Source organism: Ahaetulla prasina, chromosome 11, assembly GCF_028640845.1.
Source record: "Ahaetulla prasina isolate Xishuangbanna chromosome 11, ASM2864084v1, whole genome shotgun sequence".
Taxonomy (NCBI): domain Eukaryota; kingdom Metazoa; phylum Chordata; class Lepidosauria; order Squamata; family Colubridae; genus Ahaetulla; species Ahaetulla prasina.
The window spans coordinates 14,014,311-14,041,869 of NC_080549.1; the positions used below are offsets into that span (position 1 = coordinate 14,014,311).

At 44.3% G+C, this 27,559-nt stretch overlaps 1 protein-coding gene across 2 annotated transcripts in view; it reads left to right on the forward strand.

Annotated features, from left to right (window-relative positions):
* Window positions 1-570: 570 nt before the first annotated feature.
* The window catches only part of NHSL2 (NHS like 2), a 133,574-nt gene continuing 106,585 nt past the window's right edge, over window positions 571-27,559 (forward strand). For both annotated transcript variants that reach the window (XM_058196553.1, XM_058196554.1), the window contains exon 1: window positions 571-3,389. In XM_058196553.1, the coding sequence (XP_058052536.1) occupies window positions 3,110-3,389 (280 nt within the window). In that variant the 5' untranslated portion in view covers window positions 571-3,109. The remainder of the gene's footprint in view (window positions 3,390-27,559) is intronic.

Below are 27,559 nucleotides of genomic sequence, written 5' to 3' on the forward strand. Positions count from 1 at the left end.
AGAGAAGGACCAGGGGACACATGATAGCAGTCTTCCAATATTTGAGGGGCTGCCACAGAGAGGAGGGCGTCAAGCTATTCTCCAAAGCACCTGAAGTCCAGACAAGGAATAATGGATGGAAACTGATCAAAGAGAGATTCAATCTGGAAATAAGAAGACATTTCCTGACAATGAAAACAATCAACCAATGGAACAGAAGTTGCCTTCAGAAGTTGTGGGAGCTTCATCACTGGAGGCTTTCAAGGGGAGATTAGACTGCCATTTGTTGGGTATAGTATAGGTATACGGTCTCCTGCTTGGGCGGGAGGGGTGGACTAGATGACCTACAAGGTCTCTTCCAACTTTTTTTTATTATTATTAATTTTTATTAAAACATTTATCAAAAAACAAAAAAGAATCTTTAAACAATAGTTTCTTTCCAACAATTTCGCAATTGTTAAACATTTCTTATTTGTCCATTTTTTTCTCCCTTATTTCAACATATCCTTTATACATACAAGTCTAACATTAATTTATTTACATATATACATATAAATAACAGTGTACCCAATCTCATTTCTACAAACTGCATTTTTTCTGTTTCTCTTATTTGTTGTTACATTTCAACTCCTATATCTTCCTTATTTGATCTTTCCTTGCCTTTTATCCCTCTCCTCTAGCCATTCGTACTGTTTCTCCCGCACTATATAATATTCTGTTTCCTCTTTTTCTTGTATCTCCTTTGTAAGTTGATCCATTTCTGCACATTCCAAGACTTTTCTAATCAAATTATCTTCAGCCGGTATGTTATTGTTTTTCCAATTCTGGGCATATATTATTCTTGCTGCTGTGATAATATGGATGATTAAATATTGTAATTTTTTTTCATAAGACCCTGGGAGCATTCCTAATAAAAATGTTTCCCGTTTCATCTCAGTATGTTGTTTGGTTATCTCTTCTAATTGTAATCTAATCTTACTCCAATACTGTTTTGCTTTCAACTTTTTTAAATCTAATCTAATCTAATCTAATCTAATCTAATCTAATCTAATCCATGCAATTTTCTTGACAGCAATACTTGATTTTTTTTTTCTTTTATTTCCTGTAGCCCTGTTACTTCTTTTTACATCTCCCAAAATGCTTAGTTTCTGAATCCACCCAAGGTGTCTAGCTGGCTACCGGTTGAGGCCATTAAAACAAACACAGTTCGTGTTTTGGTATTTGTTGCTTTAGACTCTAGAGACTCAACATGCATTGAAATCAACAAGAGATATAGTGTGTTGCCTTTCAAATGGAAACAATTAAATTTGTTATGCCTGGCTGGGCATACTTCTGCAACTTTGAACCAGAGATGGGTTTCAGCAGGTTCGGACCCGTTCTGGAGAACCATTAGTGGAAATTTTGAGCAGTTCAGAGAACCGGTAGTAAAAATTCTGACTGGTCCTGCCCCCATCTATTTTCTGCCTCCCAAGTCCCAGCTGACTGGGAGGAAATGGGGATTTTGCAGTAACCTTCCCCTGGAGTGGGGTGGGAATGGAGATTTTACAGTATCCTTCCCCTGCCACGCCCACCAAGCCACACCCACAGAACCCATAGTAAACAAATTTGAAACCCACCACTGCTTTGAACTGAATTTTGAAATGTAAATAGGACACCTGATCCAGTTCTAATGCTGTTCATGCAATGGCCAGCAGGTGTCCCCATAAACCTATTTTTTTTACAAATTCTTTTCTTTTTTACAATCTTGCAGATTTAGTAGGTTCCATTCTGTAACTGTAAAAAAGTTTCTAGAGCCTTAATGAATTTGTATCGTGCCAAAAAAACAACAACAACAACTACAGAGCAACGTTTCTGAGACCGAAGATGACTCAAAAATGATTTTAATGTATTCCATTTAAATTCTGGGGTCAAACGGAGAGAGGGGTGGGTTGGATTAAAGAGATCCGATCCAATAGAAACGACCAGCTAATAATCTCCAGAAATGAAAGATGACTCACCCTATGCCCAGGCTGGAAAATAAACCTTTTAACATATTAGAATAGAATAGAATAGAATTTTATTTTATTGGCCAAGTGTGATTGGATACACAAGGAATTTGTCTTGGTGCATATGCTCTCGGTGTACATAAAAAAATATTAAACATATCGGGGGTTTTTCTCATTCTCCTTTCAAGTACACAATGTATATAAGGCAGAGCCCACTGTTTGTACATCACAAGGGGAATAACGGAGTTGAGAAATTCCAAAAAGGAATTATGAGCAAGTACAAAAAGTATGCTGTGATTTGACCAGGCGTTTTTTTAAAAAAAAAAAAGTTATGTTTTTAGCTGTCTGGACTCATTTTTAATTTTTTAGGCGGGGTTCCTAAACTTTCTCCCAAGCCCCGACCCCCCATTTTCCTCCTCTCTAAGTACACACAACGACCCTGCTTAGTAGGCCAACATTGCGCGTAATAAGACTGAAACGCGTCCCTATTGCACGCCTCGCTCCTGAGTGCTTTTGAAGGGCGGCCAGGGAGAGGCGGGTTTTTTCGCGTGCGTATGTGTGTGTGTATATCTCTCTCTGTGTGTGTGTGTAGCTTTTTTTTTTTTTTTTTTGCGCGTCCGTTTCCTTCCCCAAAGCTGTCCATTCCGGTCGATCTCCCTTTCGGCCGCCTGGGCAAGTCTGCGCCCTTGACGGAGCCGCGATCCTAAAAGAAAAGCCGCGCCGTCCAACTTGTGCCCGTATAGGAGGGGAACTTTCTTGGGCTGGCCCCGAAGAGAAATTCCTCTTGCCTTCCTTCCAGCGGTGCCCGGGAGAAGCGAAAGCGCGATTTTGGCAAGGCCGAAGGGAGGGGAGGAAAAAAAAAAAGGCACCTTTGCCATCGTCCAGGATCTCCAACCGGTCGCCCGCGCGCTTTCCGGAGTTTCCCTGGCTTTGGCGAGGAGGCGCATCTCGAGAAGAACCGTCCAGAGTTTCCGCGGGCAGCTCCTCCTCAGGGTCTCCCGACGGGGCGAGAGAGACGCTTCTGGGCTGCTTGTGCGGACGGCTCCAAGGACCCTCTCCGAGGAACCGACGGGGCGCCCCCCGGTTGGTTTTTCCACCCCGTCTGCGTCCCCGCAGACCCTGGCGCCCCTCGAGGCGGCAAGGCGATGCCTTTCTGGAAGCGCACCGTGGAGCCTCGGCGGCTGCTCCCTTCGGCGGCCGCGGCCCCACATCTGGCCGGGCTACCGCTGGCTCAGCTGCACCAGGTGTGCGGCTTGACGACGCTGGCTCTCCTCCGCCAGCTGGCCGACCTGTGCGGCCACTCGGCGGCGCTGCTGGGCGACCTGGAGGGGCGCCTGCTGGAGCTCTCCCGCCGCGCCCACCGCCTGCGGGGGCGCCTTCGCCGCGTGCGTGGACTGCTCCGCCCGGGGGCTTCTTCGGAGCCAGGTAAGAGGGGAAGGGGGGGGGCGAGAAAAAAGAGGAGGAGGGAGGAGGGGAGGAAGAAGAGGAACAGGAGGGTGGGGGAGAACCAGCGAGCAACCCCTCCCGGCGAAAGGGGGGATGTTGCAACCCCTCCCCCAGCGAAGCGCGCAGGAAAAGCTTCGCGCAACGAAAGGGCGGTGGGCTTTCTCCCAACTCCCAAACGGTCACGGGGGATTTTCAAGAAGAGATGGGACAGACATTTGTCTCAGATAGTATGTATATATATGTGTGTATATGGGTCTCTTGCTTGAAAAGGGGGTCGACTACAAGACCTCCAAGGTCCCTTCTGACTCTGGGGCTTTTTTTCAAGACTTTCTTGCTTTTTTTCTTTGAAGACATTTCGCTTCACATCCGAGAAGCTTCTTCAGCGCTGACTTGATGGTGGGGAAGGGAGGGATTGATACTCCTTGAGGACAGCTGGCCCTTTGCATATTGTTAGAGGGTCCTTGAAGCATTTGGAGCAGTGTTCAAATCCAAATTTATTTTACTACCGGTTCCTTGGGCGTGGCTTGGTGGGCGCGGTGTGGCTTGGTGGGCGTGGCAGGGGAAGGAAACTGCAAACTCTCCAATCCCTCCCCACTCCTGGGGAAAGGATATTGCAAAAATCTCCATTCCCACCCCACTCTGGAACCAGCCAGAGGTGCTATTTGCTGGTATTCCGAACTGCTCAAAATTTCCGCTACCGGTTCTCGGAACTGCTCAGAATTTCCGCTACTGGTTCTCTAGAACTTGTCAGAACCTGCTGGATTTAACCCCTGACTTGGAGGTTTAATCCCCCAGGAGTGGGGAGGGAATGGAGATTTTGCAGTATCCTTCCCCTGCCACGCCCACCAACCCCTGCCCACAGAACCAGTAGTAAAAAAAAAATGGATTTCACCATTGGGACAATAGGACAGGGATAGTAGGCATGCTGGTGCGCTTATGCACGCCCCTTACAGACCCCTTAGGAATGGGGTGAGGTCAAAAGTAGACAGTCTAAGTTTAAAGTTTTGGGGGTTTGGAGAAGAAACCACAGAGTCAGGTAGTGCATTCCAGGCGTTGACCACTCTGTTGCTGAAGTCATATTTTCTGCAATTGAGTTTGGAGGTTTAATCCCCCAGGAGTGGGGAGGGAATGGAGATTTTGCAGTATCCTTCCCCTGCCACGCCCACCAACCCCTGCCCACAGAACCAGTAGTAAAAAAAAAATGGATTTCACCATTGGGACAATAGGACAGGGATAGTAGGCATGCTGGTGCGCTTATGCACGCCCCTTACAGACCCCTTAGGAATGGGGTGAGGTCAAAAGTAGACAGTCTAAGTTTAAAGTTTTGGGGGTTTGGAGAAGAAACCACAGAGTCAGGTAGTGCATTCCAGGCGTTGACCACTCTGTTGCTGAAGTCATATTTTCTGCAATTGAGTTTGGAGTGGTTTACCTTGAGTCTGTATCTATTATTTGCTCATGTATTGTTGTAGTTGAAGCCGAAGTAGTCATTGACAGGTAGGATTTTATGTACTACACATAGGTCGGACCGAAGGCGGCGTAGTTCTAAGTTGCCTTCTACAAACTGCCAACTCTGTTATTCTGATACCCACCTTTCCGCAACTCCCTAGGTTGGCTCTTCAATGAGGAAGGAGGGGAGGGGAACTCTGCTTATGTTCAGAGGCTTTTGCCTTTTTCCATTCCGAGGCCTTGACGGTGGAGGGCCGTTACTTTCGCGTGGCTTTGGTTCCTTCCTTCGGTTTTGGTTAACCTTGGTGGTCCCCTCCGGAAGGGGGTGAGAAAAGATCCTTTGGGGCCCTGAAGGAAAAAGGGGAGGAATTCCCCCCCCCCTTAACAGGGAGGGGTAGCATCCTGCTTGTAAACTCTGCATCCTTTGGGCTGCAAGATTTGCTCTCCTTTCCATTATGGGCTGAGGCTTGAGACCAGAGCTCATTAAATCAGGCAGCTGCTGCAGCTTAATTAAGTTTTACCTTCAGATGCTCCTGTGTGTGGAATCTGAATGTCTCTGGAAAGAAGGAGCCCAGCCGATTCCGCTTTTGGCCTTTTGGAAAGACCGTGTAAAATGTTGCTCTTCTTACAAGATTGTGTGAATGGTGATATTGCTTTCCAGGGAGGCAAACTTTGCTGTTTTCTGGTATAGATAGTTCTCCAGTTATGACTATTCGTTTAATGGCTGTTCAAAGTTTCTTCTCCTTCTCCTTCTTCTCCTCCTCATTCCCACCTCCACCTCTCCTTCCCCTTCCCCTTCCTCCTCCTCCTCCTCCTCCTCCTCCTCCTCCTCCTCCTCCTCCTCCTCCTCCTCTTCTTCTTCTTCTTCTTCTTCTTCTCCTCCTCCTCCTCTTCCTCTTCCCCTTCCCCTTCTCCTCCTCCTCCTCTTCCCCTCATCCCTTCTTCCCTTCCCTTCCCTTCCCTTCCCCTTCCACCTTCTCCTTCCTTCTTCCCTTCCTCCCTTCCCTTCCCTTCCCCTTCCTCCTCCTCCTCCTCCTCCTCCTCCTCCTCTTCTTCTTCTTCTTCTCCTCCTCGTCCTCCTCCTCTTCTTCTCCTCCTCTTCCTCTTCCTCTTCCTCTTCCCCTTCTCCTCCTCCCCCTCCTCCTCTTCCTCCTCTCTTCCTCTTCCCTTCCCTTCCCCTTCCGCCTCCTTCTCCTCCTTCTTCCCCTTCCTCCCTTCCCTTCTTCTTCTTCTTCTTCTTCTCCTCCTCCTCTCCTCCTCCTCCTCCTCCTCCTCTTCCTCTTCCCCTTCTCCTTCTCCTCCTCCTCCTCCCCTCTTCCCCTCCTCCTCCTCTTCCCTTCCCTTCCCTTCCCTTCCCCTTCTTCTTCTTCTTCTCCTCCTCGTCCTCCTCCTCTTCTTCTCCTCCTCTTCCTCTTCCTCTTCCTCTTCCCCTTCTCCTCCTCCTCCCTCTTCCTCCTCCTCTCCTTCTTCCCTTCTTCCTTCTTCCTTCTTCTTCTTCTTCTTCTTCTTCTTCTTCTTCTTCTTCTTCTTCTTCTTCTTCTTCTTCTTCTTCTTCTTCTTCTTCTTCTTCTTCTTCTTCCTCTTCCTCCTCCTCTTCCTCCTCCTCCTCCTCCTCCTCCTAGCATATTCTCACAGGTGCAGGATCTGCTTTTCAGACCATTGGACGCCACTTTTCATGGTCAGCTGCATCTCCAGGGCACAGGCCCGCAGCTTACATCTCTTCGTTGATGGTGTCTTGCCATCTCTGGTTTTGGCGCCCACAAGGTCGCCGGCCACTGATTTCTAGTTGGTAGCGCTGTCTTGGCAACGGAGGAAGCTGCTGCTCCCTGGACATTTCCACACTGGTGGAGCCGGCCTCCTCTAATCTTCTCTATAATTGGTGCCACACCAAAATGCTGTCATTTGTGATGTGGTCGAGAAGGGAGATGCCCGATATTCCAACGGAGCCTTTGCATTCCCATGGCATGGAGAGAGCTTTCGGTCCCTGTTGTGGCTGCCCAGCATTCAGTGCCACAGGGTGGATGGTTGTCTTGTCGATCTCAGATTTAAGTCGGGTTGGCATTCGTCTGTCACATAACAACTGCTCAAAGTTGCATCAATGCTGGAAATAATAGCTTACAAGCAGGTCATGGCACTTACGACCAATGTAGTATTCAACACCCCTTTACCCCCCGTAGTTTTTTTGATCTTGTGATCAAAATCAGGGTGCTTTGCAACCCGCATGAATTTACAACGGCTACAGCATGCTAGGCTCATATTTCTCAGCTGAGGAGATACGGTTAAAATGTGTAAGAACTGCCTTTCCTTCCGGACAGTCGTTGTTCAAACCCTGGGAGAGTTTGCATTGGTTTTGACATTAGCTAGTTGTTCTTCTGTGGGACGCAGTAGCTCAGTGGCTAAGGTGCTGAGCTTGTTGATCAAAAGGTTCAGCGATTCAGCGGTTCGAATCCCTAGGTTCGAATCCCTAGCGTAACAGGGTGAGCTCCCGTGACTTGTCCCAGCTTCTGCCAACCTAGCAGTTCGAAAGCACGTAAAAAACGCAAGTAGAAAAATAGGGACCACCTTTGGTGGGAAGGGAACAGCGTTCCGTGCACCTTTGGCATTGAGTCATGCCGGCCACATGACCACGGAGACATCTTCGGACAGCGCTGGCTCTTCAGCTTGGAACTGGAGATGAGCACTGCCCCCTAGAGTCGGGAATGACTAGCAGATATGTGCGAGTTTACCTTTATTTGTTCCTCTGTTCAAGGCCACCAAAAGCAGCCTTAGGATTTGGTCAGCCGCATAAGTGGGGCAGAAGGAAAACTGCCAAGAGATTTGTGTTGCTACATTTGTACAAATGAGGCTTCCTGTGTCCAAACGTAACCTTCAATCTGGCCAGACATAACCCTTTCGGAGATGCTGTTTATTTGGAAATCATATTCAGCACTAGCAGTTCATATTTCCTGCTCTTATGGAAGAGTTTCCCCTCTGCCTTCCAAGTTAGCAGCTGACCGGGCACATTAAAACATCAAATGATACGCCATAGGGCAATATTTCTCAACCTTGGCAATTTGAAGATATGTGGATTTCAATTCCTAGAATTCCCCAGCCAGCATGAGGAAGCCAATCTGTTTGCAACTTTCCCTAACTTGCATGTACTCCAGGTGTTGAAGTATAGCGACAGCGCTAAGACTTATATACCGCTTCACAGTGCTTTTACATCCCTCTCAAAGCGGTTTACAATGTCAGCCTATGGCCCCCAACAATCTGGGTCCTCATTTTACCGACCTGGGAAGGATGGAAGGCCGAGTCAACCTTGAGCCGGTCAGGACTGAACTCCTGGCAGTGGGCAGAATTAGCCTGCAACACTGCATTCTAACCACAAGGAAGGAAGGAAGGAAGGAAGGAAGGAAGGAAGGAAGGAAGGAAGGAAGGAAGGAAGGAAGGAAGGGCAATAGCAATAGCACTTAGACTTATATACCACTTCACAGTGCTTTACAACCCTCTCTAAGCGGTTTACAAAGTCAGCCTATCGCCCCCAACGGTCCTCATTTTACTGACCTAGGAAGGATGGAAGGCCGAGTCAACTGTGAGCCGGCCAGGGTCGAACTCCTGGCAGCAGGCAGAGTCAGCCTGCAGTGCTGCGTTCTAACCACTGCGACATCACGGCTCTTGGAACTCATCTGGCGGCAACATAGACTCCGTTGCACATCACGCCAGGCTAAAGGAAGCCTAAAGTATTGGAAACTTCATGATGACAATAATACGTGTTCTTTGTTTTGTTCTAGGGCTATTTAGGCAGCCTGAGGTCATGTAATCAGTTTCACTTCCAAGGAAGAACTTAAATACGAGCCTCCTTGGTCTTTGTTGGCTTCAGACTACTTCTTTTTTTTTTTTGAATATTTTTTTTTTATTTTTTAAACAAACAAACATTTAATGCATCAGTCATTCCTTCCGTGTGACATCTTGGTGTTTTCTTCTTTTTGTTGTTTCTTCTTCCTTCCTTTCAATTTAATCTATTACAATTTTTTCACAAGTACAATATTCTAATTATACCATTTTCTTACATAACTATCCATTTGCTTATCTATATCTCTTTTCCAGCCAATGGTAAAATTGATCCCCTATCTTAAAATAGTCTGAATCCTGTCTTTCTTTAATTATCAAAGTTAATCTATTCATTTCTGCACATTCTAAAAAACTTTTTAATTGCTTCTTCTTCTAAAGGTATTTTCCAATTTTGCGCCAAAACAATCCTTGCCGCTCTTATTACGTGTATTATCAAATAAATATTTTCTTTGCTAATTTTTTTGCGGGGAGGATACTCAGTAGGAACAGCTCCGGTTTTAAATCCATATGTTGTTGTATCATTTCTTCTAACCGTATCTTAATTTTATTCCAATAGTTTTTAGCTTCTGGGCATGTCCACCACATATGGGCCGCGGTGTGGCTCAGGCTGTAAGAAGCCTGTTATTAAACACAGCTGCCTGCAATTACTGCAGGTTCTAGTCCCACCAGGCCCAAGGTTGACTCAGCCTTCCATCCTTTATAAGGTAGGTAAAATGAGGACCCAGATTGTTGTGGGGGCAATGTTGACTTTGTATATGAATATACAAATAGAATGAGACTATTGCCTTACACAATGTAAGCCACCCTGAGTCTTCGGAGAAGGGCGGGATATAAATGTAAAAAAATAAAATAAATGATAGTAAGATCCTGGTAACTGGTGACATTTCCAACATTTAACTGATTTATCTTTAAACATTTTTGCCAGTTTCTCAGGGGGCATATGCCATCCATAAAACATTTTACATTGATTTTCTTTATATGCTGTGGACATTATTGGAGTCAGACGTCTGAGGTTTAATAAGAAGTCATGGCAATAAAGAATTAAATGTCCTGTCGTAGACTGAAGCTGTGTATCTAACGGGCTATCGCCTCCTGTTGCAATTGGATTCGGCTTTTTGTAGCATATTCTGGGATGCACAAAGTTTGGAGGATGATGATTCATCGGCTGGCGTTTCCAGATGCAGGGAATTTGGAGTGGGAGAATAGATGAAACCTAAACCCAGAACATCGTTTAGAATTGAATTCGGCACGCAGGAAGGAGCCACAGGGCGGAGTGCAGATGCTTCCCGGGTTTGGACCGCAGCCTCGCTGGAGAACCTTTTGCCAAATTGGCAGAGAATCGAAACTTTAAACCGCTGGAGGGTGGGAAAGAGAACGACAGGAAATCGGAGTCAATGAACTCTTTATGATTCCCCAGAGTTTTGCCTTCCATGTCCTTCTGCAAAACTCCGAAGCCAAACATGTGGAGACAGGAAGCTGGGCTGGAGAGGTTTCATCTGTAAAATGGGAATAATATCAAGCAGGACTGATGAGAAAAAGGCTGGTAATTTTGCCTGGAGAAAGAAAGCTGTTTCAAAGGCATCGAATCATCAACATTTCACTCTGGCAAAGGGGGAGGTGGGTTGTGTGTGTGTGTTTTTTTTTTAAAAAAATGGCAGGTGCTGAAGCTTTCAAGAAAATTTAAAACCTTTATGGAATGAAATTAACCCAGACAGTTAACTGTTTTAAAGTTAGTATAGGTCAGTGAAAAAGGGACGCGGTGGCTCAGGGGCTAGGACGTTGAGCTTGTCGATCAAAAGGTCGGAAGCTCGGCGGTACGAATCCCTAGTGCTGCCGTGTAACGGGGTGAGCTCCCGTTACTTGTCTCAACTTCTGCCAACCTAGCAGTTTGAAAAGCACATAAAAAATGCAAGTAGAAAAAATAGGGACCACCTTTGGTGGGAAGGTAACAGCGTTCCGTGCGCCTTTGGCGTTGAGTCATGCTGGCCACATGACCACAGAGATATCTTCGGACAGCGCTGGCTCTTCAGCTTTGAAATGGAGATGAGCACCGCCCCCTAGAGTCAGCAATGACTAGCACGTATGTGCAAGGGGAACCTTTACCTTTACCTATAGGTCAGTGATGGCTAACTTTTTCGGCACTGAGTGCTGAAACTAGAGTGTGCACACATGCCAGTGGTGGGTTGCTACTGGATTGTCCCAGATCAGGTGAACCGCTAGCGGCAGGAGGCTCTGCTCACCCACCCGCACACTTCTGCACATGCTTCTGCGAGTGCGTGCGCACACACAAGCGAACCGGTAGCAAACTAAATTGAAACCCACTACTGACGCTACTGTCACTACTACTACTACTCTACTGACACTTCTGTCGATTGAAAGGTCGGCAGCTCGGCGGTTCGAATCCCTAGTGCTGCCATGTAACGGGGTGAGCTCCCGTTACTCGTCCCAGCTTCTGCCAACGTAGCAGTTTTGAAAGCACGTAAAAAATGCAAGTAGAAAAAATAGGGACCACCTTTGGTGGGAAGGTAACCGTGTTCCGTGTGCCTTTGGTGTTGAGTCATGCCGGCCACATGATCAGGGAGACGTCTTCGGACAGCGCTGGCTCTTCGGCTTTGAAACGGAGATGAGCACCGCCCCCTAGAGTCGGGAACAATTAGCACGTATGTGCGAGGGGAACCTTTACCTTTACTGACACGTGCATGCACGGGGGCGTGCTGGAACACCAGAACCCAGAAGAGAGTCACTGGCGGGTGTGCATGCACAAGGCGGCCAGCGTCTCTTCTGAGTTTTGGCGTGTGCATGTATGCCGGACAGCTAGTCTAATGCGCATGCATGCTGGACAGCTGCTCTCTTCCGGGTTCCGGTATCCGCATGCATGCCGGCCAGCTGGTCTTCACGCGAAGACGAGCTGACGGGCAGGCATGTGAGCACTGGAACCCAGAAGAAAGCAGCTGGCGGGCGTGCATGGGCGAGGCGGTCAGCTGCTCTTCTGGGTTCTGGTGTGTGCATTCGCGCTGGACAGCTAGTCCGATGTGCATGTGCGCTGGACAGCTGCTCTCTTCCGGGTTCTGGTGCCCGCATGCGTGCCGTCCAGCTGGTCTCTGTCGGAACCCAGAATTGGCGCGTGTGCTTGATGGCACCCGGAAGAGCAGCTGCCTATGGCGCGCATGCACACAGAGACGGCTTTGAGTGCTACCTCTAGCACGCGTGCCTTAGGTTTGCCATCACAGGTATAGGTAGTTCTCAATTTATGACCATAATTCTCCTTGGAGAGGAGAAGCAGACTCTTTGTGTGTATGTGTGTTTGTGTGTGTTTCTTTAAACATATTCTCAGCGTTAGTACTGAAAAGGAGGTGAAATTAGGGTACTTCTTGTATAATGCTACTAAGTGACTGAAGCGCACCAAATAAAAGATTTAAACATCAAACTATCTCGGAAGCAGACCATCCATATAAACCATCTTTACCAGGACCAAATGGGTATTCTAATCATCATCATCATCATCATCATCTAATCTCAAAATCAAACCATGTATCTACATTTACTTGAAAAAACAATCCCATTTCTGTGTTTCTCACCCGAATGTGAAAGGCTGTGAATTGGGACCTTTTGCACAGCAAAACTTAAATGACCCAAATATTGTATTGTATTGTATTGCATTGCATTGTATCCTACCCTACCCTACCCTACTCTGTCTATCTATCTATCTATCTATCTTTTTTTTTTAATTTACATTTATACCCCGCCCTTCTCCGAAGACTCAGGGCGGCTTACACTATGTTAAGCAATAGTCTTCATCCTATTTGTATATTATATACAAAGTCAACTTTTATTGCCCCCAACAATCTGGGTCCTCATTTTACCTACCTTATAAAGGATGGAGGGCTGAGTCAACCTTGGGCCTGGTGGGACTTGAACTTGCAATAATTGCAGGCAGCTGTTGTTAATAACAGGCTGTTTAGCAGCCTGCGCCACTCAAGGACCCTAATCTCTATCTAATCTCTCTATCTCTCTATCATCTCTATACACACACATACACATACATACATACACGCACACACACACATATATATGTATGTCTATCTATCATCTCTATGTGTCTATGTGTGTATGTTTTTATATATATCTATATCTATATATCTGTTTATCATTCGTGTGTGTGTGTGTGTGTGTATCTATGGTGTCCATCTGTCTGTCTGCCTATCTGTCTATCTCAAGGAGAGCTTCCTGAAATAAAGGGAATGTCCTTTATGACGGGGGAGGCTGTAGGGTCCCTTTATTTGTAGGCAACGTCCCTGCCTTGAGTTGGGTGCCTGCGTGGACAGCTGCTGTGTTTTCTGCGGCTGAGCTAAGAATAATATTTGGGAAGGGAAGGCCATCTTCATTCCTGGCCCAAGGAAGGCGCTGAGCCAAATGGACAGATTGGAGTCAACATTTCTTGGTTTGTTTTGCTTTATTTTGAGACAGTAAGGAATGGGGAGTCGAATCTCTGGGGAGGCCAACTTCTTCCATTCCTTAACGTATCCTCCATGACCCCTCCCAAAAAATGACAAGGGAAAAGATGACTTCCAGCGCATATCAGACAGCTAGACTGGACTTGCAGCCCCCGCTATTCCGGGCCAGCACCCCTTTCCTTCCACGCTCACCCCCATATTTCCCCTTGCAGCTTAAATCAATGGAGCTGACTAAAGAAATTTGTTAGTCAGAAGCGACCCAGCAATAAAACCCAGTTAATAGAAGCAGTTATTCAATCTTGCTTTCACATGATAACAGCTGCAGAACTCAAAGACTTGGTTCACTCCAGGGGAAGATGTTTTAAGGCCATAATTCATGCTAAAGGTTACCCAACTAAATATTAACTGACATGGTGATAATTTTTGTATATCTTGTTTTTTCTATGGCGATAATTTTTGTCTATCTCGTTTTTTTTACGTGTTTCACTTTTCTTCTTTATACTGTAACTGCTATTCTAAAAGCAAATCCTTCATAAAAGTTATTGCATTACGTTCTTGATTAAATTATCTTTCCATTGATATATAATTTTACGGTACTACTCCCCCCAAAAAAGGGGTGTTATTAGCTAGTTTTAGAAAATACACTTTCCCCCAAAGGTTTCCACAATTTTGGCCACTACTGTAGTTCAGGGAATGGTTCTTGTAAGGCCCACGTAAGCTAACTTAGGAAAAGTGGAAGGTAAAATTAACAAACAAATTAAACTTCCTCAGTTCGTCCTAGTTCAAGATGAAACCCTCTTTACTCAAATAAGCAAATTCCAGGTGGTGGATGATATATATATATAGACAGGTATTTTATAACCTGGGGAACTTCCAAAGTTCAACTTCCAGAATTCTCAGCCTTGAATTCTCTGGTACTTGAAATCCATACTTCAAGAGGTCATCCTAGACTATTCCAGTATGCCACACCTAGAATCCTGCATCCAGTTTTGGTCACCGCAGTATAAAAAAGATGTTGAGACTTTAGAAAGAGTGCAGAGAAGAGCAACCAAGAGGATTAGGGGACTGGAGGCTAAAACATACAATGAACGGTTGCAGGAACTGGGCATGGCTAGTCTAGTGAAGAGAAGGACCAGGGGAGACAGGATAGCAGTCTTCCAATATTTGGAATGATCTAAGTGCCAAATCCCACTGCAACTACATAGCAAAAAAGGCTCTAAGAGTTGTAAACCTAATCTTGCGTAGCTTCTTTTCCAAAAACACTACAATACTAACAGAGCATATAAAACATTTGCTAGACCAATTCTTGAATACAGCTCGCCTGTCTGGAACCCTCACCACATTTCTGACATCAATACAATTGAACGTGTCCAGAAATATTTTACAAGAAGAGTTCTCCATTCCTCTGTAAACAACAAAATACCTTATCCCACCAGACTTGAAATCCTAGGCTTAGAAAACTTGGAACTCCGTCGCCTTCGACAAGACCTAAGTTTAACTCACAGAATCATCTATTGTAATGTCCTTCCTGTCAAAGACTACTTCAGCTTTAATTGCAATAATACAAGAGCAACCAATAGATTTAAATTTAATGTCAACCGCTTTAATCTAGACTGCAGAAAATATGACTTCTGTAACAGAATCATCAGTGCTTGGAATACTTTACCTGACTCTGTGGTCTCTTCCCATAATCCTAAAAACTTTAACCGAAAACTTTCTACTATTGACCTCACCCCATAAGAGCACAAACGTGCCTACCGTTCCTGTCCTATTGTTTTTCTTTTCTTCTTCCTGTATATATATATATACTTATACCTCCTAATATTTATTCATATATATGTTTATATATTATATAACCTTTTTGTACGATGCTATATTGTTGTGACAAAATAAATAAATAAATAAATAAATAAATAAATAAATAAATAAATAAATAAAATATTTGAGAGGCTGCTACAGAGAGGAGGGGGTCAAGCTATTTTCCAAAGGACCCGAAGGCCAGACAAGGAATAATGGATGGAAACCGAACAAGGAAAAATTCAACCTAGAAATAAGGATAAATGTTTTGATAGTGAGAACAACCAACCAACAGAACAGAAGTTTCCTTTGGAAGTTGTGGGGGATTCCTCAGTGGAAGCTTTCAAGAGGAGACCGGACTGCCATCTGTCAGGAATGGTGTGGGGTCTCCCGATTGGGCGGTGGGGGGGGTTGGACTAGATGACCTACAAGGTCCCTTCCAACTCTGTTAATCTAATGTAATCTAAAATCCAGATTGGGATTTTTTAAAAAAAAAAATGCATGTAAGCAATACTAAGTATCTAGATAAGGAGCCTCTTCCTATTTCTTTCCATTCTGCTCTGGACTTTGTTAAAATGCCTCCATTTGCAGAACTTGGACATCGGCCTATAATTTGTTAAGTTTTCAGAAGTTTTTCCTTGGTAACTAGAGGGGAGAGGGAAGAGACGAGAAACATTCTGATTGCAAATAGATGGATCTCCTTGTGTGGAAGGGTTTGTAGATGGCTGGACCCAGTGGTGGGGTTTTTTTTACTGCCATTTCTGTGGGCGAGGTTTGGTGGGTGTGGCAAGGGAAGGATACTGCAAAATCCCCATTCCCTCCCCACTCCTGGGGGAAGGATATTGCAAAATCCCCATTCCCTCCCCACTCCTGGGGGAAGGATACTGCAAAATCCCCATTCCCTCCCCACTCCTGGGGGAAGGATACTGCAAAATCCCCATTCCCTCCCCACTTTTGCGGGAAAGGATACTGCAAAATCCCCATTCCCTCCCCACTCCAGGGGGAAGGGTATTGCAAAATCCCCATTCCCTCCCCACTCCTGGGGGAAGGATACTGCAAAATCCCCATTCCCTCCCCACTCCAGGGGTAAGGATATTGCAAAATCCCCATTCCCTCCCCACTCCTGGGGGGAAGGATACTGAAAAATCCCCATTCCCTCCCCACTCCTGGGGGAAGAATACTGCAAAATCTCCATTCCCTCCGCACTCCTGGGGGGAAGGATATTGCAAAATCCCCATTCCCTCCCCACTCCTGGGGGGAAGGATACTGCAAAATCCCCATTCCCACCCCACTCCAGGGAAAGGATACTGCAAAATCCCCATTCCCACCCCACTCCAGGGGAAGGATACTACAAAATCCCCATTCCTAGCCCACTCTGGGGCCAGCCGGAGGTGGCATTAGCCAGTTCTCCGAACTACTCAAAATTTCTGCTACCGGTTCTCCAGAACCTGTCAGAACCTGCTGAATAGCACCCCTGGATGGACAGTGTTGGGAGTTCTAGTCCCAGTAAAATCCGTCCGGGATTAAAATTGAGGGAAAACTGGCCTTAGGGAATGAAAGCATTCAAGGGAAAGAGGCTGTTCTGAATCACTATCATCCCGCGTGAAGCTTTCTCCATGGAACTTTTCCCTTTCTGCAGGAGACAATCTTGCTAGGTCAACACTGGGGTGGAAAAAGAAGACTATCAAAACAGGGTGGGGCGCATTGGATCCGAAAGAAAACAAGAGTCCGGGGGTTTGGAAACGGCTTCTAACTCAGCGAGATTTATGAGGCCAGAGGCTTTCCTAAACTTCCAAGCAGGCCAGGACGCTCCAAGGAGGAAAATCACTTCCAGATTTCAGGCTGCGATCCAGAGGGCAGCCCAGGGTGTAGGTTTTGGCAGAGGAAAAAGCAGGGCTTGGCAAAAGCAACAGATACAGAGATGTGGGCCAGGTTGCTGAAAGCTGCTGGATTCTGGAAAGAAATTCCTCTCGGGAAACCCTTCGCTTTCCCTTGAAGCTCACACAACCTGGCAGGGAGCTTCAGCTGATGTTTTCTCTCCTTGGTGCAGAGCTATTTGGGAGAGGGGGGAGAGAGAGGGAAAGATGCAATCACCTGAGCAGGCTGTGTGTGTGTAGATAGATAGATAGATAGATAGATAGATAGATAGATAGATAGATAGATAGATAGATAGATAGATAGATAGATAGATAGATAGATGATAGATAGATGAGAGAGAGAGAGGATAGACATATAAATTAGATATAGATGGTAGATAAATAAATAGGTGGGTAGGCAGGTAGGGAGAGAGAGAGAGAGAGATGAGAGAGAGAGGAGATAGACAGATAAATTAGATAGATATAGATAGATAGATAAATAGATAGGTAGGTAGATAGCTAAATAGGTAGGTAGGTAGGTAGGTAGGTAGCTAGGTAGATAGATAGATAGATAGATAGATAGATAGATAGATAGATAGATAGATAGATAGATAGAAGGGGGAGAGATGAGAGAGAGGATAGACAGACAGATAAATTTGATAGATATAGATGATAGATAGATAGATAGATGAATAGATGAGAGAGAGAGAGATAGACACAGATTAGATATAGATGATAGATACGATAGATAGATAGATAGATAGATAGATAGATAGATAGATAGATAGATAGATAGATAGATGAATAGATGAGAGAGAGAGAGGATAGACAGACAGATAAATTTGATAGATATAGATGATAGATAGATAGATAGATGAATAGATGAGAGAGAGAGATAGACACAGATTAGATATAGATGATAGATACGATAGATAGATAGATAGATAGATAGATAGATAGATAGATAGATAGATAGATAGATAGATGAATAGATGAGAGAGAGAGAGGATAGACAGACAGACAGACAGATTAGATAGATATAAGATGATAGATAGACAGACAGACAGACAGACAGACAGACAGACAGATAAATAGATGAGAGGGAGAGAGAGAGGAAATAGATGGACAGACAGATAAATAGATTAGAGATAGATAGATAGATAGATAGATGAGAGAGAGAGAGGATAGACATATAAATTAGATATAGATGGTAGATAAATAAATAGGTGGGTAGGCAGGTAGGGAGAGAGAGAGATGAGAGAGAGATAAATTTGATAGATATAGATGATAGATAGATAGATAGATGAATAGATGAGAGAGAGAGAGGATAGACAGACAGACAGACAGACAGATAAATAGATGAGAGGGAGAGAGAGAGGAAATAGATGGACAGACAGATAAATAGATTAGAGATAGATAGATAGATAGATAGATAGATGAAAGAGAGAGAGAGTTTTGCCCCATTTTACAGTTGTTAAGCGAATCTCTGCAGTTGATAGGTTAATAACTGGTTGCTAAGTGAATCTGGCTTCCCCATGGACTTTGCTTCTCAGCAGGTCACAAAAAGAGATCACTTGACTCCGGGACATTGCCACCGTCATAAATATGAGTCAGTTGTCGAGCATCTGAATGTAAATCACATAACCATGGGTCGTAAGTGTGAAAAAGGGTCATAACTGACTTTTTTCCAGCGCCGTTCCAACTTTGAATGGTCCCCGAATGAACTGTTGTACTTCGAGGATTGCCCATATTCAAAAATATTTTTTTGGGGGGGGGGAAACACCCTATCTATCTATCTATCTATCTATCTATCTATCTATCTATCTATCTATCTATCTATCTATCTATCTATCTATCTATCTATCTATCTATCTATCTATCTATCTATCTATCTATCTATCTATTTATCTATCTATCTATCTATCATCTCTCTCTCTCTCCATCCATCCATCCATCCATCCATCCATCCATCCATCCATCCATCCATCTATCTATCTATCTATCTATCTATCTATCTATCTATCTATCTATCTATCTATCCTCTCTCTTTCTCTCCATACATCTATCATCTATCTATCAATTATCTTTATCTCTATCTCCTATCTATCTATAAATCAAGAATCAATCTATCTATATCTATAAATCTCTCTCTCTTTCTCTCTCTCAAATCTATAAATCAATCAGTCAATCTATCTATCTATTTATCTATCATCTCTCTCTCTCCATACATCTATCATCTATCAGTCATCTTTATCTCTCTCTCCTATCTATAAACTCTCTCTCTCTCTCTCTCTCTCTCTCTCTCTCTCTCTCTCCATCCATCCTCTCTCTCTCTTCCTACCTACCCAAATCTTCCTACCTACCTATCTATCTACCTACCTACCTATCTATCTATCATTTCCCTCTTTAATCCAACCCAACCTCCCGTTTCGCTTATTCCTGGAATGTTTTGATTGCAAGCAAATGGAGAAAAAGACACTTCAAGGTTTCCTCAAAAGGTTTTGTCCCCCCCCCCCCCGCCCAATTCCATCCCCTTCCACCCCCCAAAGTTATAAAACAGGTTGGTGCCAGCAGTTAGCTTAAAAAAAAAAACCCGCTAAAGGCCCATATAATCCTTCAGCAGGAGAAGTGATCTGGTGGTGTGGCTGGCGGAAATTGGATCCTCCACTTCCCGCTTCCCCCTGCTGCAGTTTGGAAGGCGGCTGCGGCAACATTCCTGGAGATATTGAAAGAACAGGAGAGAGTTGGCAGCTCTGCGAAAAAAGAGATGAAAGAAGGAGAAGAGTTAAGATTTGTGTGTCCCGGTGGGTGTGGGAGTAGGAACAGCAAGTGCCAAGAGCACCAGAACCATCTTGCAAAAAGAAAAAGAGAATTAAAATAAAATGAATCCCGCTCGGTGGGTGGCCTTCTCTTTTTTTTTTGCTGTGTTTTGGTTCTGCCTGCAGTGGACTTGTGCCACCCAGGGTGTGTATGCAAATAGTTTACACAACAACACACACACACACACACACACACACACACACACACACACACGGCTCAGGGATGGGCTGCGGAGATGCTGAATGACTAGGGCTGAGGGCTGGGAGGAGGAAGGCCTCTGTGTGTGGGGGGGGTGGGTCAGGTTTAAGAGAGACATCAAGAAACCCCACCCACCCAGGTCAATTAAGCCTTCAACACTCTCCAGACACCCTCCAGACAAAAAAAAAAAAACACAACACGCAACTTTGAGGAGTGATTCTGCCTTAATTTATTTATTTTCTTTCCTTAAATTTTATTTGACTCCAAAAATCAAAAATACAAACTTCAAAAAAAATTTTTTTTTACAAAGACATAAAAAGCTGTGCATAAAAAAAAGATAAAAACACATTTTTTAAAAAAATCACACTTTTTAAAAAAAAAAATAAAAACACATTTTTTTAAAAAAAGATAAGAGCACATTTTTACAAAAAGGTAAAAACGCATTTTTTAACAAAGATAAAAACACACTTTTTAAAAAAGATAAAAGCACATTTTTTAAAAAAGATAAAAACGCATTTTTTAACAAAGATAAAAACGTATGTTTTTTAAAAGATAAAGAGACATTTTTTAAAAAAGATAACACATTTTTAAAAAAAGATAAAAACACATTTTTTAAAAAAGATAAAAACACACTTTTTAAAAAAGATAAAAGCACATTTTTAAAAAAAGATAAAAGCACATTTTTTAAAAAAGATAAAAACATATGTTTTTTAAAAGATAAGGAGACATTTTTTAAAAAAGATAACACATTTTTAAAAAAAGATAAAAACACATTTTTTAAAAAAGATAAAAACACATTTTTAAAAAAAGATAAAAACACATTTTTAAAAAAAGATAAAAAACACAACTCGGACACTTGGCAATTACGGTTCATCTTTATGACAGTTGCAATGTCCCGGGGTGTGTGTGTGTGTGTGTGTGTCACACGATCCTCTTTTGCGACCTTCAGACAATCAAAGTCAATGAGGAAGCCAGATTCACTTAACAACCATGTTACTAACCTAACATCGATTCACTTAACGGCTTTAACAACGGTGGCAGGAAAAGTCGTAAAATGGAGTAAAACTCACTTAACAAATGTCTCGTTTAGCAACAGAAATTTTGGGCTCAATTGTGGTCGTAAGTCGAGGACTACGTGTACTCTATTTACTGACTTATTGATGGCAGGGCAGTGCAAAAGGTTGAGGGCCACTGCTTTAGATAACAATTGTCCAGCCTGAGGCTCTTCTCACCTCTCCCACTAGGTTCCTTGTAATGGTGGGTAGCAACAACTGTGTGATCAGTTTGTATAGCCATATTTTATTTTTATTTATTTATTTGATTTATTTATTTTGTCAAGCATATATTAGATAACAGATAGAATAGAATAGAATTTTTTTTTTTATTGGCCAAGTGTGATTGGACACACAAGGAATTTGTCTTGGTGCAGATGCTCTCAGTGTACATAAAAGAAAAGATACGTTCATCAAGGTACAACATTTACAACACAATAGATGGACAATATATCAATATAAATCATAAGGATTGCCAGCAACAAGTTATAGTCATACAGTCATAAATGGAAAGAGATTGGTGATGGGAACTATGAGAAGATTAATAGTAGTGCAGATTCAGTAAATAGTTTGACAGTGTTGAGGGAATTATTTGTTTAGCAGAGTGATGGCCTTCAGGAAAAAACTGTTCTTGTGTCTAGTTGTTCTGGTGTGCAGTGCTCTATAGCGTCGTTTTGAGGGTAGGAGTTGAAACAGTTTATGTCCAGGATGCGAGGGATCTGCAAATATTTTCACGGCCCTCTTCTTGATTCGTGCAGTATACAGGTCCTCAATGGAAGGCAGGTTGGTAGCAATTATTTTTTCTGCAGTTCTAATTATCCTCTGAAGTCTGTGTTTTTCTTGTTGGGTTGCAGAACCGAACCAGACAGTTATAGAGGTGCAAATGACAGACTCAATAATTCCTCTGTAGAATTGGATCAGCAGCTCTGTAGAATTTATATCAGCAGATATAAATATAAACACGATTATGAATACAGGAAATGGATACGAATAAATGGGGACAGTAGGACAGGGACAGTAGGCACTCTGGTGCACTTATGCAGGCCCCTTACCGACCTCTTAGGAATGGGGTGAGGTCAACAGTAGACAGTCTAAGGTTAGAGTTGTGGGGGTTTGGGGAAGAAACCACAGAGTCGGGTAGTGCATTCCAGGCATTGACCACTCTGTTGCTGAAGTCATATTTTCTGCAATCGAGTCTGGAGCTGTTTACCTTGAGTTTGTATCTATTGTGTGCTCGTGTATTGTTGCGGTTGAAGTTGAAGTCGTCATTGACAGGTAGCAGATAATTTTATGTACTACGCTTAGGTCTGACCGAAGGCGGCATAGTTCTAAGTTGTCTAAGCCCAAAATTTCAAGCCTGGTGGCATAAGGTATTTTATTACGAGCAGAGAAGTGGAGGACTCTTCTTGTGAAATATCTCTGGACTCGTTTGATTGTATTAATGTCCAATATGCAGTGCGGTTTCCAGACAGATGAGCTGTGTTCAAGAATCGGTCTAGCAAAAGTTTTGTATGCCCTAGTTTGCAGTTCAATATTACCGGAGAAGAAGCTATGCAAGATTAGGTTAATAACTCTTAATGCCTTTTTTTGCAATGCTGTTATAGTGAGCTCTGGAGCTTAGATCGTTTGAGATGAGTATCCAAGATCCTTGGCAGAGTGAGGGTTGTCTAAGAGGTTGTATCCGCCCAGCTTGTATTTTGTGTTCTGATTTTTTTTCCCCAGTGTGTGAGACAGAGCATTTGTTGGTTGAGATTTGGAGTTACCAATTGTTCAACCAATCTAACAAGAGACCTAGTCAAGGTCTCTTCGTAGGGCAGCAACCTTGTCGGTGATGTTGTATGCTGGAGAGGGTCGCTTTGGGACATTAAAATGGCGCCCCAGGCTAATCTCTTTTAGGAGACACCTCCATTGACATTTCCACGACACTTCTGGATGGAGGCACCGAAGAGAAATTTTAAATCAGATAGAAGAGACCAGAATTTATTTTTTTATAGTTCCTATTGTGATGTTTATTTCTTTAAGGACCTCTGAATAACTCCAAGGACTCATGGACTTTTAAATGTGGCCAGGGTGGCCACCAAAACAGACCCCCAACATGGCCTGTAGGACTCATGATGTGATCTGATTTGAGGTGCCATCTAAGGAGGCCTCAATTTTGATATCATTTGATAGCTCAGAAATGAGACCACATCTCATTCCATCCTTCCCACCTGAGCTTGTCATTCAGGAAGGTCGGCATGAGCATGGGGTTAGAATAGACCAGGGGTCTCCAACCTTGGTCCCTTTTAAGTCTTGTGGACTTCAACTCCCAAGAGTTCCTCATCCAGCTTTGCCGGCTGAGGGATTCTGGGAGTTGAAGTCCACAAGTCTTAAAGGGACCAAGGTTGGAGACCCCTGGACTAGACGACCTCCAAGGTCCCTTCCAACTCTTGTTAATCCTGCTATGAGTTGATAGTGAATATCCCAGTCAACGAAGGAGACCATATCTGAAATGGAATGACCTTGGAACCAGGCAAGCTCTACTCCAAGTTGGAGGTATGTTGGCATTAGAGGTTGGTCACCACGCTATAAAAAACACATTGAGACCCTAGAAAAAAATGCAGAGAAGAGCAACCAAGATGATGAGGGGACTGGAGACTAAAATATACGATGGATAGTTGCCATGGAACCCATGGAACAGAAGTTGCCTCCAGAAATTGTGGGAGCTTCATCACTGGAGGCTTTCAAGAAGAGATTGGACTGCTATTTGTCAGAAATGGTGTAGGGTCTCCTGCTTGGGCAGGGGGTTGGACTAGATGACCTACAAAGTCCCTTCCAACTCCAAATTTGAATCTATCGAAGATGATCAAAGGCCTGGAGACTAAAACATATGAAGAACGGTTGCAGGAACTGGGCATGGCTAGTCTAGTGAAGAGAAGGACCAGGGGAGACAGGATAGCAGTCTTCCAATATTTGAGGGGTTGCCACAGAGAGGAAGGGGGTCAAGCTATTTTCCAAAGGCCAGACAAGGAATAATGGATGGACACTGAACAAGGAAAGATTCAACTTAGAAATAAGGAGTAATTTTCTGACAGTGAGAACAATCAACCAATGGAACAGAAGTTGCCTTCGGAAGTTGTGGGAGCTTCATCCCTGGAAGCTTTCAAGAACAGACTGGACTGCCATCTGTCAGAAATGGTGTAGGGCAGTGGTTCTCAACCTTTATAGTGCTGTGACCCCTTTAATACAATTCCCCACGATGTGGCGACCCCAACCATAAAATTATTTTCGTTTTGAATTTATCGCGCCTGAAGCCGTATTGGCTAGCGATCCAAACTGCTTGTGATTGCCTTGACGGAGGCATTAAAGCGGAAACTCGTCCCCTATTAAGTTTTTTTTTTTTGTTTACATTTATATCCCGCCCTTCTCCGAAGACTCAGGGCGGCTTACAGTGTGTAAGGCAATAGTCTCATTCTATTTGTATATTTACAAAGTCAACTTATTGCCCCCCCAACAATCTGGGTCCTCATTTTACCTACCTTATAAAGGATGGAAGGCTGAGTCAACCTTGGACCTGGTGGGGCTTGAACCTGCAGTAATTGCAGGCAGCTGATTTTAATAACAGGCTTCTTATAGCCTTGAGCCACCACGGCCCAAGTTTATCGTGCCTGAAGCCAGATTAGGCTAGCGATTTGAAGAGCCTGCAGCTGGCTTGTGGAGTCAACCATTGGAGCGCGATTCTTCGACTTGCAAGTATACTTCCCATATTTCCGATGGTCTTAGGCGACCCCTGGCAAATCGTCATTCGACCCCCAATGGGGTCCCGACCCACAGGTTGAAAACCACTGGTGTAGGGTCTCCTGCTTGGGCAGGGGTTGGACTAGATGACCTACAAGGTCCCTTCCAACTCTGCTAATCTCTATCTGCATGCCAATGCTCAAGCGCTCCGAACTGCAGGCACCTTACAATCCTTCAAGTGTTTAAATTTCCAGAGAGCGTCCCCCCCCACCTTTCCCATTCTAACTTAACCATCTATTCGAAAACTGTTCTCATGCTCTATCGGAATCATTCCTCCGCTTGGTATCTCTACAGATGGAGCTTGCTGGCCAAGCCTTCTCCAGAGGGAACAAGGGCGCCATTGAGCTCGGCCATATCGCGATCCAAGGAAACTTATTCTTAGATGCCACCCCCCTACCCCTCCAGCCCCACTCTTCCTGGCAACGTTGCCCCAAAAGTACCAAGCACGCTTGGATGTTGGCTGAGCCCCAGCCGGCCAGCGAGGGCCCTGCACAGAGACCCACAAAGAGACCGATGCCAGGCTGGCACGAAGTGAGTTTCAACAGGAGAGGCTGGGCCTGGCTTTGGGTGCCCCCCGGTCCTAAAATGCTGATTGAATGAGTTGAGTGTGCTTGCCCAAAAAGAAGGGGCATTATGTGTTGTTTCAGGCGCATATTCTAAAGGGAATCAGTGCGCCGTGCTCTACGGTTCTGATTTGCAAAGGGCCGTTCTCAGTTTTGCTGCCCAGTACGGAGCAGGTGTTTCTCTGAAGAGGAGAAACTTGGAGCAGCTCAAGCCACAGATCTGCCTTGGCCAGTGGCATCCAAGCGTTTGCGGTATTTAAGCTGTCCCTGAACTGACGAAGCCGTAGGTTTGGAAAGGCAGGTGAGAAAGGCAGGTGAGAAACTTCTCTGCATTAAACCCGTGTCTCTGTCTGAGTGCTGGCTTTTCTTTCTTTTTTTTTTCCCCCTCTTTAAGTGAGCTTTTTAAACATTTTTGCAGTAGCAGAAACCAAGCAGCGAAGCTGACTCATTTCAGCTTCCGTGTGCAGGGGTTAATAATGGCCATTGAACTTTGGTGAGCTGTGGGGTTATTAAAAACACAAAAGCACTACCATTGTGTGTATGTGCACGAGTATGTGTAAAGGCAAAGGTTCCCCTCGCACGTACGTGCTAGTCATTCCCAACTTTAGGAGGCGGTGCCCATCTCTGTTTCAAAGCCGAAGAGCCAGCGCTGTCCGAAGACGTCTCCGTGGTCATGTGGCCGGCATGACTACATGCCAAAAGCGCACCGAACGCTGTTCCCTTCCCACCAAAGGTGGTCCCTATTTTTCCACTTGCATTTTTTTTACGTGCTTTCGAACTGCTAGGTTGGCAGAAGCTGGGAGAAGTAACGGGAGCTCACCCCTATTACGTGGCACTAGGGATTCGAACCGCTGAACTGCCGACCTTTCGATCGACAAGCTCAGCGTCTGAGCCACTGAGCCACTGCATCCCTATATGTATATGTGTATGTGTAGAGCAACCTAAATTTCTATCCGTAATTTCTGAGTGTGTTTTTAAATAACTGCTGCTGTGTTGTTGTTTTTTATTATTTGAATTTATATCCCGCCCTTCTCCGAAGACTCAGGGCGGCTTACATTGTGTTAAGCAATAGTCTTCATCCATTTGTATATTATATACAAAGTCAACTTTTATTGCCCCCAACAATCTGGGTCCTCATTTTACCTACCTTCTAAAGGATGGAAGGCTGAGTCAACCTTGGGCCTGGTGGGACTTGAACTTGCAGTAATTGCAAGCAGCTGTGTTAATAACAGACTGTCTTAGTCTGTTGAGCCACCAGAGGCATTTTTTGAAAAAATGCCTACGCGGTCCTAGGTTGCACCCACAGAGGGATAGTATCAAGACCACATGAAGTGATAGTACCGCTTTATACTGCACTGGTGAGACCACGCTTGGAATACTGTGTTCAGTTCTGGTCACCACAATACAACAAACATGTTTGAGACTCTAGAAAGAGTGCAGAGATGAGCAACGTAGATGGTAAGGGGTCTGGAGGCTAAACCCTACAATGAATTAGGTTTGTCTTGGAACCAAAGAGAAGGATTAGGGGTGACATGATAGCAGTCTTCTAATACTTCAGGAATTGTCACAGAAAATAGGGAATCACTGTATTATCCCAAACACCCAAGAGAGATCCATAGAAACTACAGCAATTATCTGAAATAGTAAAGGGTCTCCTGCTTGAGCAGGAGGCTGGACTAGAAGACCTCCAAGGTCCCTTTCAATTCTCCTCTCCTCTCCTCTCCTCTCCTCTCCTCTCCTCTCCTCTCCTCTCCTCTCCTCTCTATGGACACACGTGCCATGGCCAGCTGGTCTTCTGGGTTCCGGCGCTTCTTAGTGCTGAAAAGGTTAACCATCACTGGTCTAGGGTTAGGGTCTCCTGCTAGAGCAGAGGGTTGGACCAGGAGACCTCCAAGGTCCCCCTCCAATCCTATTATTCTGTGCTCTTTGTTGTAAACGTGTATCGAGACCTTTGGGCTCCTGCTGCATAAAGCCAGTCTTATTTTGCTTCCAACAGGCAAAGAGAAGACCATGAGTAAGAACGGGGAAAATCTAGCCCAGGGGTCTGCAAACATGGCTTTTTTAAGACTTGTGGACTGAGGAACTCTGGGAGTTAAAGTCCACAAGTCTTAAAAGAGCCAAGTTTGCAGACCCCTGACCTAACCTAACCCAAACTAACCTAACTTAACCTAACTTAACCTAACTTAACCTAAACTAAACTAAACTAAACTAAACTAAACTAAACCAAACTAAACTACACAAACCTGTTTACTACACAAAATTTTTTATAAGTGATCTCCATTCTATTTCCAAATGGCTCTTTCTTTAGTATTTGTGTATTGGAGTTATAAATACTAAATACAGATTGTTGTGGCT